Here is a 17252-nt window from a genome sequence, read left to right on the forward strand (position 1 = left end):
TGACAAAAATCATAGGAAGATTCAGGCCAAGTTGAGTTGCGGGTCCATGAGCAACCTCAGTGCTGGAGCCATTCCACAGCCAGGCAGAATTACATCCCCCTCAACCGCCCCCCACCTCCAGTCACCCCCCCAATTGCCCCCCACCTCCAGTCACCCCCCCAACTGCCCCCCGCCTCCAGTCACACCCCCCAGCTGTCCCCCTGCCTCTAGTCACACCCCAAGGTCAGAGTTTAGGGCATCTGGTCAAACCTGAAGACCAGCACTAAGATTTGAAATCTATATAGATCAGTATTTGATGTCTAAGTCATCTGGGGTCCAGGCAGACATATTTAAAGTGTAAAAATTGAACAACTCATTTTCACTTTCTCTTCACAATTCTATTCTTCCTGTTTCCTGAGGGCCACGAAAAGGTCTAAATTTTGGAGAAGACCAATTTGGCAATGGCAGAAGGAGCTGACCTGAGGTATAGAGATTGAGGAGGAAGCATCACCGAAATCATAGTTGAGCCTAAGTTTTATCTGTTTGAAAATACATGTAAACATCAAGACCCAAATTTAAATTGTTTCCCTTTCTTTTTTTTTTCCTAAACTTTTCAATACTGATTGGCACGTGCAAGCACACTACTGGGGAACAGTTGAAAGCCATGTCTTCTCATTTCTTACACTTCATCATCCACACTGGCGCTGATATTCAGGGGAAACCAGGCCTGGGATGTGTGTCTTGGTTTCATTTCCATGAACAGCTACACTCCTTGCCGTGAAGGATTGAGAGTAGGGGCGTTCCCCTGGCAGCTCCGGTGAGGACCCTCAGAGGGAGTCACTGTAAGCCAGACCTAGAGAGTGTGTGTCCTGCTGTCTTCCCATTTTAGCTGCATTGATACATGAAGACACAGAGCTCTCTGTTTCAGCTGCCCCTCACATCCGGTAGACTCGTGCTGTTGTTCATTCTTTCAGCAAATGTGTATTGTGGGTGGATCCCATGCCAGGTATGATGTTAGAGATGTTTATAGCAAGTGAAACATCCAGTTCTTGCCCTTAGTCTGCTGCTAGTCTACCATGAAAGCTGACTTTGAGCAAGGAATTAGACTGATAAGGTGCAGCTGTTGTGATCTGGGAAGGGAAGAAGGTACTGTGTAGCAAGGAGACCTGAATGAGACTAGAGGTTCATCCCACCTACTTCACCTAAGTTTGTGGCCCGTGTCCTGACACCACTCTCACGTCTGTATTTCTAGGCCTGATCTCTCCTCTAGGCTCCAAACCTGAGTAGCCATCTGTCCTCGGCTTCTCCATGCAGATGACCCACAGGTACCTCAAACCCCTTGTCCCTCCCAGCCGGCCCCTCCTGTCTCAGTATATGGCAACACCAAGCCCTACATAGCTCTTAGCCATCCTTGAAACCTTCTCCCTTCTGCCCTTTATCTCCACCTCTCCTGAGATGCTCTTCGGCCTCCACACCCTCTCAAATGTGCTCGGCCCCCTACCCCCAGCCTGCCACAGGTCCTGCCATGTTGTCTGCATGGACATGTCCATCCTCACTTCCCACTCCTCTCTCCCATCTGTCTGCATAGCCATAACAGGAACTCACACCAGACGATGTTGCTCCCAGCAACCTTGCTGACATCCCCTGGTTGTGCTCTGTTTTGAGGACTCAGAAGAGAACTGATCTCTTGGGCCCCGTGACATCACCCTGCCCACCTGGCTGGTCCCGTCTCTTAATGCTCCACTCTGCTTGAACCCGTGCTCTCCTGCTCCTGTCCAATCCCAAGAGATCCCCGTTCACCCTGCTGGGCTCAGTTCAACTCTCATTTTCTCAAGCCTCTCCTCTCTGCTGTGCGTGCTCAGATCTCTCTCTCTCGTGCTCATATTGCTTTTTGCTTCTTGGAACACCTGATGTAGCTGAAACTGTATAAAGAATTGGGTTTTAGTCATTTCAAGTCTGTCTCCAACCCTTGCTCCAGAAGGAAAACCTCCGAGGGCTGGGACTTTATCTGTCCTGATCACAGTGATTCTCTCCAGCTTCCAGAACTGAGCCTGGTGCATGTTCCTTAGAGATTTTGTGAATGAAGACTGCATAGTGGGTCATGCATTAAGGATCAGGGCCGAGCACCAATAGGTACTAAGTAAGTGATGTGTATATATAAAAAATCTTACTGGAAAAGGATGGGCATGAGTAGGACAACAGAACAGCTTGGGCAGTGGGAAGCCCAGACCAGAAGCAGAGCACAGTGGATAAAAGGAACCAAGTGGTCAAAGCATCTAGTTTACTTTAGGAAGGGTGCCCCGTGGTCGAGGCTTCCAGGGTAGGATGAAATCGGCTCAGAGATCATCCTTCGGCCTCTCCTGTCATTTCCCTCTGTGGTCCTGACATTGTCTATGTGAGAACAGAGCCCCTGCATTGTGTGCTGTCTTGCCGTTCTGAGTGTTGTCTGTCCTCCGGTGTATGAAAGGCTCGTTTGCAGGTTTTGTTGTCTGTGACATTGGCATTGAGGTTACTGGTGGCTTTGATCACCAAGGCCCAACCTATCTATGAATGCAGGTGTTCCTCTGTGCCTCGGCCTGATTGTTGCCCACCTCCGTTATTATTTATCCCCCACCCCCGGCCTGGGCTGCCTGGCTTGTGTCCAGCCCATGCCGCACCCCGGTGGGGAGAGTGACTGGCAACCGTGCCTGGCAGCTCAGGACTCCTCGACCTTGCTCCTCTATGGACAGATGCTGACGTCCAGGTTCCATGTCTAAGCCTTTGTTGGTACAGGAGGTAAAGACCAGTTTGTGACTTCCTTCAAAATTAACCTCAAGCAGGAAATCAACCAACTTTTCACAGCTGCTTCTCCTCCTTCCTAGCCCCACACCCCCCTGAGAGTTACTCATGGGAGCGGGCTTTACCACTCAAGTGGGTACAGGCAAAATGAAAAGTAAATGATAGTCACTCGTTTATACACTCAATGAGATGCATAAAACAGTGAGCTTCGTCTGAGATGTGGGGTGTGGGGTGTGTTGACCCTTTCAAGGACAAACTGCCTAACGGATTCTATTGTTAAATGTATGGAAAGTTAGTGTGTGTTCAGTTGTGGGTTTTTTCTTCTTTGGTCTTGCTTGATGAGTCCAGGTGTTTCCTTTTAAAGGTAAGAATTAGCATTTTAACCAGTCAGCTTGTTTGGCATTTACCCACCGATTATATCATTTGCATTGGCTGACATTGCCCTGGTAATGGGGAAAAAGCAAATCTGTTTAGGTAGTCATACATTTCTTTTTATGCACACCACACACGAATTATTTGTCTACCTTACTCCCTTTTTTGCAGTAGCTATTCTCTTAACAGTTGGCTGCAAATTAAATCTTTAGAAATCAAATTCTGCTGGCTGCAGGAACGTATCAGATGAGCTTTACCTTCCTTCCTAATTAATCATCACCAGGCAGTGACTCCTGTCTTGTAATTTTTTAGATTCTTTTTCTTGGTTCTTTTTGTCAAGTAATTGATTTATAAATGAGTATTTAAGTTTCTTGGTCAGGCTTACCATTTAAAGGAACCCTGCAATGAATTATTTCACAAGTTTGGATTTTAATGTTCTGTGTTGCCCAAAGTGAAGAATGCCTGTGCCTTGTGTGGTTTGTTTCAGTGGTAAACCTAAGGTCAAACCGCCTTGTGTTGATAAACCAATAAAAGAAACCATGCAAACCCTGATAATGGCATTTTCCCAGTTGTGAATATTTTGCATTCCCTATGATTTTTATTAGGGTACAGAATTATATATTCTTTTACCTATGCAAGTATCTTCGTATACAGGCTAGGAGTCTCCTACAATGTTGAATTGATTGGTGAGGTTGGCCATCCTTGCCTTCATTTTTATCTTAAACAGAAAGCATTCAATCTTTCACTGTTAAGTATTGTGTTAGCTAAAGGTAGGCATTCCAGGGGCGCCTGGGTGGTTCAGTCAGTTAAACGTCTGTCTTCGCCTCAGGTCGTGATCCCAGGGTTCTGGGATCAAGTCAGGCACTCTGCTCATCAGGGAGTCTCTCTGTCTCTCTCCCTCTCACTCTACCAACACCCCCACTCGTGCTCTCTCCCTCTCTCAGATAAATAAAATTTTAAAAATTAAAAAAAAAATCAAAATAAAGGTAGGCTTTTCATTAATGCTCATTATCAATTTGGGGAAAATACCTTCTATTATTAGCTTCCTGACAGTTTTTTTCATGAATGCTGAATTTTGCACATTATTTTCTACATCTGTTAATATGGTGAATTAATATTGATTGATTTTCAGATGTTATACCAAACTTGCCTTCATGATAAACCCTTTTTATCATATATATATATATAACTAGATTCATTTTGCTCAAATTTTATGAGGATTTTTGCATCTGTGTTCATGAGAGATAGCAATCTATAGTTTTCTTGTCTTGTAATACCTCTAATTTTGGCATCAATAATGCTGGCCTTATAAAAAGAGTTAGTTGTGTTCTCTGTTCTATTTTCTGGGAGAATTTTTATAGACTTGTGGTGATTTCTTCCATAAATGCTTTGTAGAATTCATAGAAGTCATCTGTGCGTGGCATTTTTCTTATGGAAAGGTTCTTAACTATAAGTTCAGTTTCTTTACTGAGTATAGTGTTATTTAAGCTGTCCATTTTTTCTTGAGTGAGTCAAGTTGAATTATAATTTATGCAACTATTTATAAGATACATGGGTTTTAATAAATCAAGAATAATCCCTCTAAATTGTTGCACCGTTGACATCTTTTTATTTTTATCTTTATTATTTTTTTAAAGATTTTATTTATTTATTTGATAGAGATCACAGGTAGGCAGAGAAGCAGGCAGAGAGAGGAAGGGAAGCAGGCTCCCTGCTGAGCAGAGAGCCCAATGTGGCACTCGATTTCAGGACCCTGAGATCATGACCTGAGCCGAAGGCAGAGACTTTAACCCACTGAGCCACCCAGGCACCCCCGTTGACATCTTTTTAAAAACCGTATGGATCAGGGAATTGGGCTAGGGCATTTGCGAGTGGGCACATCCACAAATAATATGACCATTATGGGCACATAATAGACAATGCTTTTGTGTTCATGACATTGTGGTGAAGAAAAAACACTCAGAACAATAAGCGTCATTACTTGTTACTTTTCCAAAAGATTGAAATAAATACTGCATGAGTCCGTTACTTCTCTAATTCAAATACCTATTTAATGACAAAGTAGGGATAAATATAAGACTTCCAGTAATGGAGGAATGATACTTGTACAGTCAAAATTTACTGTTGATGGATTCAGTGACTAAAAGGTGTTTGTAACCTCAAAATCATACTTGTGACACTCTCATGTTCATTCGTGGCCATGCACAGAGCAGTGAAAACTTGGAGTCGCAGGATGCATGCATTCTTGGCTGAGATGGAACAAGGCAGTGCTCTGCCTTCTTTCCACTCTCACGCAGGATAACTGGAGGATGGAGCAGCAGGGGGCAGTGCAGCCCAATGCGAGAAGCTCCAGCTCTGGGGCCACAGGATAGTTTGAATCCCACCGATGGTCCCTCCTTACTGGGCTGGCCTCAGGCAAATCACTTAAGGCTTCTGAACCCTTTTTTCTCTTTTGTAATATAAAGAAAATAGAATATGACTGGATGAGTTGTTTTTAAGATACAATATTTTTTATCTATTGTGGTCTGTGTATTTTATCTATGATACATTATTTGCTATTTCATTGTTCCCAGTGACTTCTTAGAACTTACCTAGCATGAATAACAAGAATCAGCTGTTTATCTTTCTCCCCAATGAGAGTATGTGCAAGTACGATTTTCAGATGTTCAGCAAACCTTGCTTTTAAGATAAGCCTGTCTGATCGTGAAGTACTACGTATTTTACATGTTGCTAGAATTGATTGGCTAAAGTTGTAAAAAGCATTTTTGAATCTATGGTTGGTAAGGGAATTTTTTTTAAAAATGTGTAGTCTCACAAGCTTAGGAGCCTGGGAGAGGAGATAACACATAAATATCAACATTTTTTTACCAAGTTGAGTGGTAGCTGACAGCAGACAAGAGAAAGCTGACCCACACAGGTGTGTGGAGTTGGAGTAGAGTCAAGGAACAAACTAGTTTACTCCACCAAACTGCAGACAGCTCAGGGCGACTTCAGAAAGGATCAGGAATGAAAGATACCGATTCTCCAGGGGCACCTGGCTGCCTCTGTTGGAAGAGCATGTGACTCTTGATCTTAGGGTGGTGAGTTCAAGCGCCGCTTTGGATGCAAAGATTACTAAAAAAGATAAATAAGTTTTTTAAAAAATACGAAAAATAAACAGAAAATACTAGGGATCTGAAGATTAAGGTGCTAGAAATACGAAAATTGGATAAGAAAAATCCTTAGAAGAGTTAGCACCTTGCCTCTGTCCCCTTCTCTAATTCAGCCAAAAATGGTTAAGTTCACTATCTGAAAGAAGTCAACGAGGTATGCGTAGATTCAAGAGATCAGGCACTGCTAAATTTGAGACTGAATCACCACACCATAAATGGGGCCTCGCTGTTAAACAGAGAGACCCCTACGGGCCCCTTCCTTTCTTGATTTCAAATGACTAAAAGATGATGGTTTCGTGCTCCCCTGTAGAGGAGATTATCAGATTCCTCTGTAGAGAAACTGACCAGCCCAAGAAAAGACATATCGGGTTCTGAAATTTGGGGGTCCCCTGATGAAACATCTGGATGCCTTCCCACCCTGCTGTGAAGCTTCCCCAGTACACAAGCTTGCCAACAGGCACACAGTTGTGGTTTCCCCCCCCAGTTAGCATTTTGGTGCCTTGCTTATAAAGACAGACAACCAACAATCACCAGATACTTGTAGAAATACCTTTAATGTGAAAGCAGAGGCCAAAATGAAGAAACAGAAAAAAGAACTTGAAAGAAAACGATCGTTTGAGGAGATAAATAAATAAATAACAGAATTGTCTCTGACTAACTCAGAGAGAGAAAATCCATGAAACAAGAATGAAACATGCTATAGAAGGATATCACTCAGAGAAAACAGGAGTGGCTGCATAATGAAAATACAACACCTCTTCTTTGAAAATTATTAGGAATTTCATGCTGGGAGCACAGAGCATGAAACCAGGTGTGGGGCTGTTCTGAGCACAGGAACCTATGTGAGCACACACCTGTGACACCAGCCTTGGAAATAAGAAAGAACTCTTGGAGATTAAATAAACGAGGGGTGCCTGGGTGGCTCAGTGGGTTAAAGCCTCTACCTTTGGCTCAGGTCATGATCCCAGGGTCCTGGGATCGAGCCCCGCATCGGGCTCTCTACTCCGCAGGGAGCCTGCTTCCTCCCCTCTCTCTCTCTGCCTGCCTCTCTGCCTACTTGTGATATCTCTCTCTCTCTGTCAAATAAATAAAATCTTAAAAAATAAATAAATAAATGAGAGCAGGAATAAGAAAGTTGAAGAGTTAGAAGATAAGGAATTTGGACAAAAGGATTAAAAAATGCTCAAGGAGATGGTTTAAGACATTCATAATATAAATGTAGTCAGAATTCCAGACAGAGGACAGAAAAACTAGAGAGAAGGAAATAATCCTACAAGTATTTCAAGCCAAGTTCCCAGAGTTGAAGGACATGAGTTTATAGATTTCAAGGGCCAAGGAAAGGCAAACAATTAGAGAATTTTGAATTATCAGGGATAACTTCCTGAAAACTTTCAAAGAGAGAGAGAAACCAAAGCAAAACAAAAACGGGGTCATGTGCAAAGCATTGGAAATTATAATGGTAGCAAATGCAAAATGTTGTTTTAGCCAGAAATTGTGATAGGATTTTTTTTTCTTTTTTTTTTTTTTTTTTTTTGATACTGGGAAGAAGAAAAGAGGGTAAATCTACTGTAGTAAGAAGTCAGTAGATGGTCAATCTCAATGAAAAATCAGTAAACGGCCAGATAAGCATGCCATGTAGATATTGGGAGATAAAACAAATAATTCAAAAAATAACCCATTTTAGCACAAGAATCAAAGGCCTCTTGAGTGCAGGAATCATGGATTTGGGAAAGGAACCACTGTTTTTCAATATCCGTCATGTACCCTTTAACTGTCTGTGTTAATCCTTTAACAATTACAGTTAGATTGTAGATAAGAATTTGAGCAAGGTCAGCGTGGGTCTGCACAGATGTGACGCTAACGTTTCTTCTCTCTCTAGATTCCAGGTACATTCTCTTGCCCGTCGTGTTACATCACCTCCACATGCACCTGCAGGAGCAGAAGGACCTGATCATGTGCGCACGTATCCTTAGCAACGTATTTTGTCTCATCAAGAAAAATAGCTCAGTAAGTAAATACAGGTCAGAGTATGTAGTACCCATCAAATGACTTTTGGAAATAAAAATGCTCAAAGTCCTCAGAGAAACCTCACTAAGCGTAACCCTCTGAGACTCTCACTTTTATTTCTAGCTGGGTTGGACATTTTGCTTTTCTTCTGAAATAATTTTTTTTTCATCTTGTAGGATTGCTATAACCCCAAATAACCTGGGTTTCCTAAACTTGTATTTCGAGAAAGAACTAAATACCCAGTGAGAAAAATTAGAAATCTCAAAGCCTCCCACATGTATCTTTAATCTTGATATGATGAATTCTCTGTGGCAAGAATAAATTACTGCCTGTGAAGTGAAGTCTTTTTGGACCCCGTCTGTGGAAGGCTGCATGGTGGTGGTCCGAGCTTGGTATGGCCCTCGGACCCTGCCCTGCAGAAACTGTGGAAACAGAGGAAAGCCCCAGGAGACCGAGCGTATCTTGCACTATAGTTATTACTCAGCCCCAACCGTAATCACTAAAGTGTTGTGGATTTGGGAATTCCTGTGCACATACCTGATGCTTGCTGCAGTGCTGTTACATTATAGAATGCAGGGCAAATAGAGAAAAATCACAGACTTCCTTAGAATTGGGGACAAGCCTTTGAGTATTCATGTCCGTGGCTCATGGCTCATGGCCGATGTGAAATTCACATGTAAAGGATGTCCTGTTCTAGCTCTGTCAGTTTGCAGCTGTGAATTGACGTATACTCGTCTTTGACAGCTTATCCAGAGCTGTGCTGGGAGTCCCGTGTCTCTCCCTCCCTGCTACTACTCTGCTACCGTCTCCCCATGTTTGTTCCTCGTACTTACAATCGCCTTCTGAAGCGCTCAGTGTTGAGCTGGCATGGAACCCCAGTGGAAGGAACGGAGAGAGGGCTCCAGGCCTGTGGAAACAGAGTTGGTACTTGAGAGGAAAAGGGCAGAAGCTGTGTTTAAAAATGTAGTAAGAGAGGGGCACCTGGGTGGCTCAGTGGGTTAAGCCTCTGCCTTCGGCTCAGGTCATGATCCCAGGGTCCTGGAATTGAGTCCCACATCAGGCTCTCTGCTTGGCAGGGAGCCTGCTTCCTCCTCTCTCTCTCTCTCTCTCTCTCTCTGCCTGCTTGTGATCTCTCTCTGTCAAATAAATAAATAAAATCTAAAAAAAAAAAAAAAAAGTAGTAAGAGAAACCTGTCCAGGGAGGGAGGACTGATTTTTACACATCCCCAAGATCCTAGACCCCATAGTTGAGCTGGGACTGGGGAGAAGAGTGATGACGGGGAAAATGTTAGCTTTGCTTTAAAACTTTCCTGTATAATTCTGCTGAGTGAGGTGATTCATTGCAGAAGACTGAAAACAACGATCAACAGTAGCAGAAAAGACTTTTTAAAAACTTCTCCTGTCTCTTTCAGTTTGGGAATTGCAGTCACCTTAGACTTACCTGATAAGGAATTCAGAACAGAAACTCTGCTCTGCAGGAGAAACCTTGGTAGTTTTCTTGCAAGTGTAAGAAAGTTTATCCTGAAACCCTGGCCAGAGAGCTGTTTCAGACTCCCACTTTGTGAAAGTTTTTGTTTGTTTAGCTGGTTCTGTTTTTGGAGAGGCAGTCCTGGTAGGGAGCCTTTGGACACAGAGTTTTGTCTTGTGCAGGTGTAATAAGAATCCAACTCTACTAAAACATAGGGTCAGCGCAGAGTAATTTGGGTTTCTCTCTCAAGTCCTGGGGGCTTGGATACAAGTATTAATTTTGCTTTAGGGAAGCAGTGCCCACCATGGCCACTGATCTTAGACCCAGTCTGGAGCTCATGGTGCTCATCTACACTGAATGCCATTTGCTCATCTTACATGGAGAGTTTTTTAAAAATCATTTTTACAGGAATAGTCATTTGCACTTAAAAGAGTTTTGGAAAATGACCTTTGCAACTCAAGTGATGAGAAGAGGATATGTAAGCACAATCTGAAATCGAGACAGTTAAGGAATTTGGGAACCAGGAGGGACTTTCCATCAGCAATCCGACTCAGGCGAACTGCCTGGGCCCCATAACGCGCTGTGTCCATGTGTAGCTGGTGCTCTTAATGTGTCTGGTTTGCTTTCCAGGATGTCACCCCACCTTTCATTTGTGTGTCCAGTAGCCACTGCACAGCCTACTCTTGGGTAAGCTGTGAACATCTCTGTGCCTTTTCTGTAAAAGAAGGTCATTGACGTAGGTGATGTAGGTGAGGTCCAGTTGTGTCAAGTTCTCTAGTCCTCTGACTTTATGATTCTGCGTTTGGAAATGTGGGCTTTTCCCCTTCTTTTCCATTAGAGAGATTAATACTTATATGAAGCCACCATTTCCTGAGCTCCTTATTTTTTTCCCTTCAGGAGAAATCGGTGTTGGAGGAAATAGATGTGATAGTGGCCAGCCTGCTGGATATCCTGCTGAGAACCATATTGGAGATCACCAGTCGACCTCAGCCATCCGGCTCCGCCATGAGGCTCCAGTTCCAAGATGTCACTGTAAGAGCATAAAGCAAATGGCACCGAACAGAGCATAGTTGTGCTTGTAAAAGCTTTGGTCGCTTTGAGGGTGGGTTGCTATAGGAAACTGGGAAATCTGGCCCTGGGAGAGTGACCCTTGTGTATATCAAAGATACATGAAGTTAACTTGCATTTTGCCAGGGAATGAAGATAAGAAACACTGTTCGTTAGAAGATCTTGGATTAAGATTTGTTTAATTTCAGAAAGCCAATTTGTTATTAGCTCTCACTTTTCTCAATTTAATTAGCCTGTGATTCTATGTCCCCAGTCCTCTTGGTACTTTTCATTCTCTTTTTATCCATCAAGTTGCTTGAGGAGAGGAGAATAATGAAATAGAGAAAAAGGAGTCAGGTGTCCTGAGTTCTAATTCTGGATTTCTCACTGTGAATAGTAAGGATCTTAATTTGGGGATGCCTTGGTTTCCTTAGGTATGAAATGAGAAAGTTTGACAGGGTAATTTCTAAGTATTCTTCAAGCTCCACCTTTTTATGAGTGTAATATAACATGATTTATAAAAAAATTAAGAAATCCTGTATCTGATAGTTTATGTACGTGTATGTATTTTTATGTGTGTGTCTATAGAGAGAGATGGATTGATGATTGGGTGGATAGATACTATTTAAAACTCACATTCAGTTCACCAAGAATGGTTTTTTTGCTTTTATTTTTTTTAGAGCTGATTAAGAATATTCTTCCAAATATCCGAAATGGCAGTAGATGGTATAGTTTTCATATATTTACAAAAATGTCAGCTTTTGCCATTCTTAATATAAACCATCCACGGTAGAACCTTTGTCTTAAGAATGTTTGCTTAGCCCCTGATTAAAATAATTTTTATTTCTACTTAAAAAAAATACGAAGTCTGCCCTGACTCTCCTACCAAGTTCTCCTGACTGTTTCAGGATGGCCACGTTGTGTTGAATTTTATTTTCTCTGCTTTCAGAGCTGAGATTCACCTGAGGAAACCAAGCTTTGAGTTTGGGAAATAAAGTTAAACTCTTTCTTTTGACCAACTAAGTTAAAGATAGTATGAAACACTTCCTAATATATGTAATAGCTCTACTGCCTCATTTAAAGAAAAGATAAGCCAAGCATTTGAGTTCTACATTTCACTTGGAAAGTGGTACCTGCATCATGGGGTCGGCTTCGTGTTTTTAGCGCAATGCTTGGTCCAAAGTAAATGCTCAAAACATATTGTTGCTGCTTAACACTCCTGGGGTTCATTGTGGATTTGAAGGTTTGGGGGTTTTTTTATGCTGAGTTTTTTTTTAATTTTGTTTTTTCTTTTTTTTAAATTAAATGTATTATTTTGTGATAATTATAGAGTTACATGTACTTGTAAGAATTATTACAGAATTGTAAGAAATATTACACAGCTTTTACCCAGTTTCCACCATGGTAAAAATCTTACAGAACTATGGCACAGTATCACGACTGGGATACTGACATTAATACAGTCCAGACACAGACTATTTCCATGGCCCCAAGGATCCCCTGTGTTGTGTTTACAATCAAAACCACTTCCTTCCCATCTCCACCTCCTCCTTAACCCTGACAATCCCAAATCTGTTCTCCGTTTTTATAATTTCGTCTTTTCAAGCATGTTACAGAAATGAAATCATACAGTAAATAACCTTTTGTAATTAGCTTTTTTTCTTTAACTCAGAATAATTCCCTGGAGACTCATCCAAGTTGTTTTATATATTTATATATTTATACATCTTGTTCTTTGTATTGCTCAGTAGTTTCTATGTTTTGGATGTACTACAGTGTGTTTAACCATCACCCATTGAAGACCACCTGGGTTGTTTCCAGATTTTGGCTATTATGAACAAAGCTGCTATAAATGTTTCTGTGCCAGTTTTTATGTAAGCGTAAGTCTTCATTTCTCTAGGATAAATTCCTAGGAGTGTGGTTGTTGGATTATATGGTAGTTACAGGTTTAGTTTAGTTTTGTTTTTTTTTTTTTTTTAAGATTTTATTTATTTGAGAGAAAGAGAGAGTGCAGCACACACAAACGGGGAGAGGGGCAGAGGGAGAAGCAGGCTCTTCACTGAGCAGGGAGCCCCATGTGATGCTCTGTCCCAGGACCCTGAGATCATGACCTGAACTGAAGGCAGAAGCTTAACTGACTGAGTCACCCTGGAGTCCCTGCATGTTTAGTTTTTGTTTTTGTTTTTGTTTTATATTTCATTTACTTATTTGAGAGAGAGCATGAGAGTGGGGAGGGTCAGAGGGAGAAGCAGAGTCTGCGCCAAGCAGGGAGCCCAAGGTGGGACTCAACCCCTGGACTCCAGGATCATGACCTAAGCGCTCAACCAATGAGCCACCCAGGTACCCCACATTTTTAATTTTTTTAAGAAACTGCCAAACTGTATTCCATAGTGGCTTTATAACTTTACATTCTCATGTACATGGTATATGAGTGATCCAATTTCTCACTGCCCTCTTCAGCATTTGGGGTTGTTGGCTTTTTTGTTGTTGTTGCTGGGGGTGGTGGTGTAATCCGTTACATAGGAAGCAATGTCTTAATGTGATTTCAGTTGGCATTTTCCTAATGACCAGTGATGCCGAACATATACTTTCATACACTTGTTTGTCACCAATATAACCTCTTTGGTAGAACGTCTCTTCATGTCTTTTTCCCATTTTCTACCCAAATTGCTTTTTATCATTGAATTTTCATGGTTCTTTATATATTATAGATATTAGTCCTTTATTGAGTATGTGGTTTATAAATATTTTCTCCCACTCTATAGCTTGTTTCCCCATCCTTTTAACAAGATCTTTTGCAAAAGTATTTATTATTGATGAAGACCACTTTATCAGTTTTTCATTTTATAGATCATGTTTCTGATGTCAAGTCTAAGAATTCTTTGGTCTAGCCCTATATCCTAAAGTTTATCTCCTAAGTTTTTTCCTAAAAGTTTTACAGTTTTTTATTTTACATTTAAGTCTACAAACTCTTTTGAGTTAATTTTTGTATAAGCTGTGCCAGATTATCTAACATTCTATTATCTCAATGTTGACCTGTATTAATTGTCTTTTTTCATTCAATTTAAGCTCTTCCTGGTCCTTGGTATGACAAGTGATTTTTAATTAAAGTCTGGACATTTTTATAAGACTGTGAATCTTACTTAAGCCTTCTGTTTTAGCTGGCTTTATGTGATACCACTTAGCAGGGGACGGGGAAGGGTGCTAACTCATGATGGCCAGAGGTGGAATTTCATGTTCCCCATATTGTCTTCACTAGCACTGACCATCGGGCCTGAAAGCACCGGCTCCTGATTTGGCTTTCTCTAGGGAAGATATTAGGGCACCCCTACATGGCTTTGTGAGCATGAAAGTCTAAGCTCCCCACTTGGTGTGGGTGAGGCCAAAGTTTTTTGTGGTCTTCACTGGAGTAGAGCAATAAAACTTTTGCCTTGCTTAACTCCCCTATGCCTTATCCTTTGGCCAAAGAGAGTAGTCTTTTGTTGTGTGTAATTTTGCTGTAATTGGCCAGCTTCTTCAGCTCCAGGTGTGAGATACCCAAAGCAGAAAGAAAACCCAGAGAATGTGGTACTATGTCCTTCCTCAGCTCCCAAGGACCCTGGCCAGACTGCTCTCTTTTCTCCACCTTCAGACTCCTCTTCTGTTTGTTCTGTATCTATTAGTGAGGTCTGTAAAGTAGTACATAGCAGGAGGAATAGGTAAAAGTATATCTACTCCATCTTCCCCAAAGCAGAAGAAAGTTCTCCTTCATTATGATTTTGATGGTGACATTTTAATGGCTTCCTGGCAATGGAGCTCTAACATAGTCTTAAAATGGTAATAGCCTAGCAAACTTCAGAGCAAATGTTGGCTGTGGATACGGGCTGCCTGAGGTTGGAAGCTAAAACACATTTTCAGACTGCTTTGTATCCAGAGGCAGTTGTCAATGACAAATCTCTCTGGGGTATGCCTGGCCTTTAGGCCTTCACAGTATAATAATCAATGCAAATTAAGAGACTTGAAGGCGGTGAAATCAGGTTTGCAGATGACACTGGGGGTAAGGCAGGCAGAATGTTCATCCATTGTTCTGAATTTTAGGAAAATCACATAAAGAGAAACTTTCTCCAGCATAGCCATGTTGTACCCTCCCCCGTTTTGCAAAAAATCAAACTCTCTCAAGGTATGTGGTTTGAAATTTGCTGGGAAACATCCACTTGGATTATTTGGCTCCTTTGGTTTTATGCTGTAAGACTTTTTTTTCAGGGGACTCAAGCTGATGTGCTTTGAATCCTCTTTTGCAACTTTATTATCTACAGGCTCTTGTGCAATTTACAAATACCTCTAAGCTTTTCTTCCTTTGTCTTTAAAACAAAAGGGGGGTACCTAGGTGGCTCAGTCATTGAGCATCTGCCTTCAGTTTAAGTCCTGATCCCAGGGTCCTGGGATCCAGCTCTGCATTGGGCTATCTGCCCAGTGGTGAGTCTGCTTCTCCCTCTCCCTCTTCCTCTCCCTCTGTGTGCTCTGTCTCTCTCTCTCTCTCTCTCAAGTAAATAAATAAAATCTTAAAAAAAAATAATAATAACTGGACCTCTCTCAAAGTTAGTGTGAGGATTTCATCACATGTGCAAAGGTTTAAATAATTTCAGTTTACTTCAGTCATTATTGTGGTAGCAGCAGCAGTCACAGTAGTGCTATTATGATTGCTGAATAATTATACTGTTGTTATAACGAATTCTGTGGTGAGGAGCATGCACTGGTCATTCACAGAGTCAGTCCTCTGTGGGCACTGAAGACTTCATTTCTTTACCATTTTCTCATGGAGAACAGGCTCTTTGAATAAGGTCTTTATGTGGTAGTCCTACATTGAACACTTCTCAGTCCTTGCAGAAAAAGTGCCCGCAATAAGTGGATATCCCATGGGTGAAAGCAATTCCCACAGCATGTCATGGCGGAGTGTTCCAGTTCTCTTGCGAGTCCCATGGCTGTGGACTATGCCTCCCCATAACGCTACAGGAGGACTGACTTCTGCTGCATCGTAATTCTAGATAACAGTAGCCTTATTTTTACTATTTAAAGGGATTGTACTTTTTGTTCCTTTACCAACTGTTCTTTAAATTTTAAAACGCTCTCTCTTGCTAGAAAGAAAAAATAAAACACCATTGTAATCTGTTCCTTTCAAAAATCTAATTGTATGTGGAAGCAGATTTAATACAGCAGCATGTATGGCCATTTGCTCACACCCTCAACTAATTGGACTCCAAAGTACCTTGCAGTTTATAAATGCATCTTTCTTTGCCCATAATTTGGCTTGGCACCATTTATGGTGCAGGTGACTCAAGTCAACATCGGCCATGTCTAAGAAAGATACACTGGTCTAAACTTTCCATGTACCGTGGGCTTCTGGTTGGGGGAGGGAAAGGGATGCAGAATTTTTTAAGAAGTTTCTGGAAAAAATAGTGCATGTGTGTAACAGAAGGTTTCATGAGGGCCATTTTTGTATGTGAATACTGGGAATTCACCTACAGTGTGAGTACTGTGAATACTCTTCGTTATTCACAGTTGTTGATAGAAATACCTGCTATACTCAATGTATACATAAAATGGATGCAAGCCACTGAGACACATAATATTTTAAATATTTAAATATTTTAAAGGCAGAGTATGAGTAAACAACTCCCACACTTAAACAAAGCTGATCTTGGCCAACAAAGGTTTTCATTTATTCTTTTTTTTTTTTTTAAAGATTTTTATTTATTTATTTGACAGACAGAGATCACAAGTAGACAGAGAGGCAGGCAGAGAGAGAGAGGAAAGCTGAGCAGAGAGCCCGATGTGGGGCTCGATCCCAGGACCCTGAGATCATGACCTGAGCCGAAGGCAGCGGCTTAACCCACTGAGCCACCCAGGCGCCCTTCATTTATTCTTTTTAACAAATGTTTGAGTCTTGGGTTTTCTTAATTTTTTTTTTTAAACATTGTATTTATTTATAAGAGAGAAAGCACAAGCCGGGGGACAGGCAGAGGGAGAGGAAGAAGCAGACTCCCCACTGAGCAGGGAACCAGATGTGGGGCTCGATCCCAGGACCCTGAGGTCATGACCTGAGCTGAAAATACTCCCAACCAACTGAGCCACCCAGTCATCCCTGGACACTTAAAATATTTTAAAAACAAACAAATATTATGTTATTGACAAAAAAATATTTTAGTAAAATATTGGACATCTAAGCCTCTTTTTTTGGAATATTATTGACACACAATGTTATATTAGTTTGAGGTATACAACTTAGTGATTGGACAAGTTTATGCCTTATGCTGTGTTCACCCCAAGTATACCAAGTATACCTACCATCTGTACTCTTGCATTGCTATTAAAATTCACGGACTATATTCTTTACCCTCTGCTTTTATTCCTTTTATTCCTGTGGTTTACTCATACCATAACTAGAAGCCTGTATCTCTCTCTCCTTCACC

General features: G+C 41.5%; 1 protein-coding gene across 3 annotated transcripts in view; it reads left to right on the forward strand.

Annotated features, from left to right (window-relative positions):
• The window catches only part of DOCK4 (dedicator of cytokinesis 4), a 428176-nt gene that overhangs the window by 303764 nt on the left and 107160 nt on the right, over window positions 1-17252 (forward strand). For all 3 annotated transcript variants that reach the window (XM_032871243.1, XM_032871262.1, XM_032871253.1), the window contains exons 24-25: window positions 8161-8288; window positions 10654-10788. In XM_032871243.1, coding sequence (XP_032727134.1) covers window positions 8161-8288; window positions 10654-10788 — 263 coding nt within the window. The remainder of the gene's footprint in view (window positions 1-8160; window positions 8289-10653; window positions 10789-17252) is intronic.

This window comes from Lontra canadensis, unplaced genomic scaffold (assembly GCF_010015895.1).
Source record: "Lontra canadensis isolate GAN:19392208 unplaced genomic scaffold, GSC_riverotter_1.0 scaffold2, whole genome shotgun sequence".
NCBI classification, from domain to species: Eukaryota; Metazoa; Chordata; class Mammalia; order Carnivora; family Mustelidae; genus Lontra; species Lontra canadensis.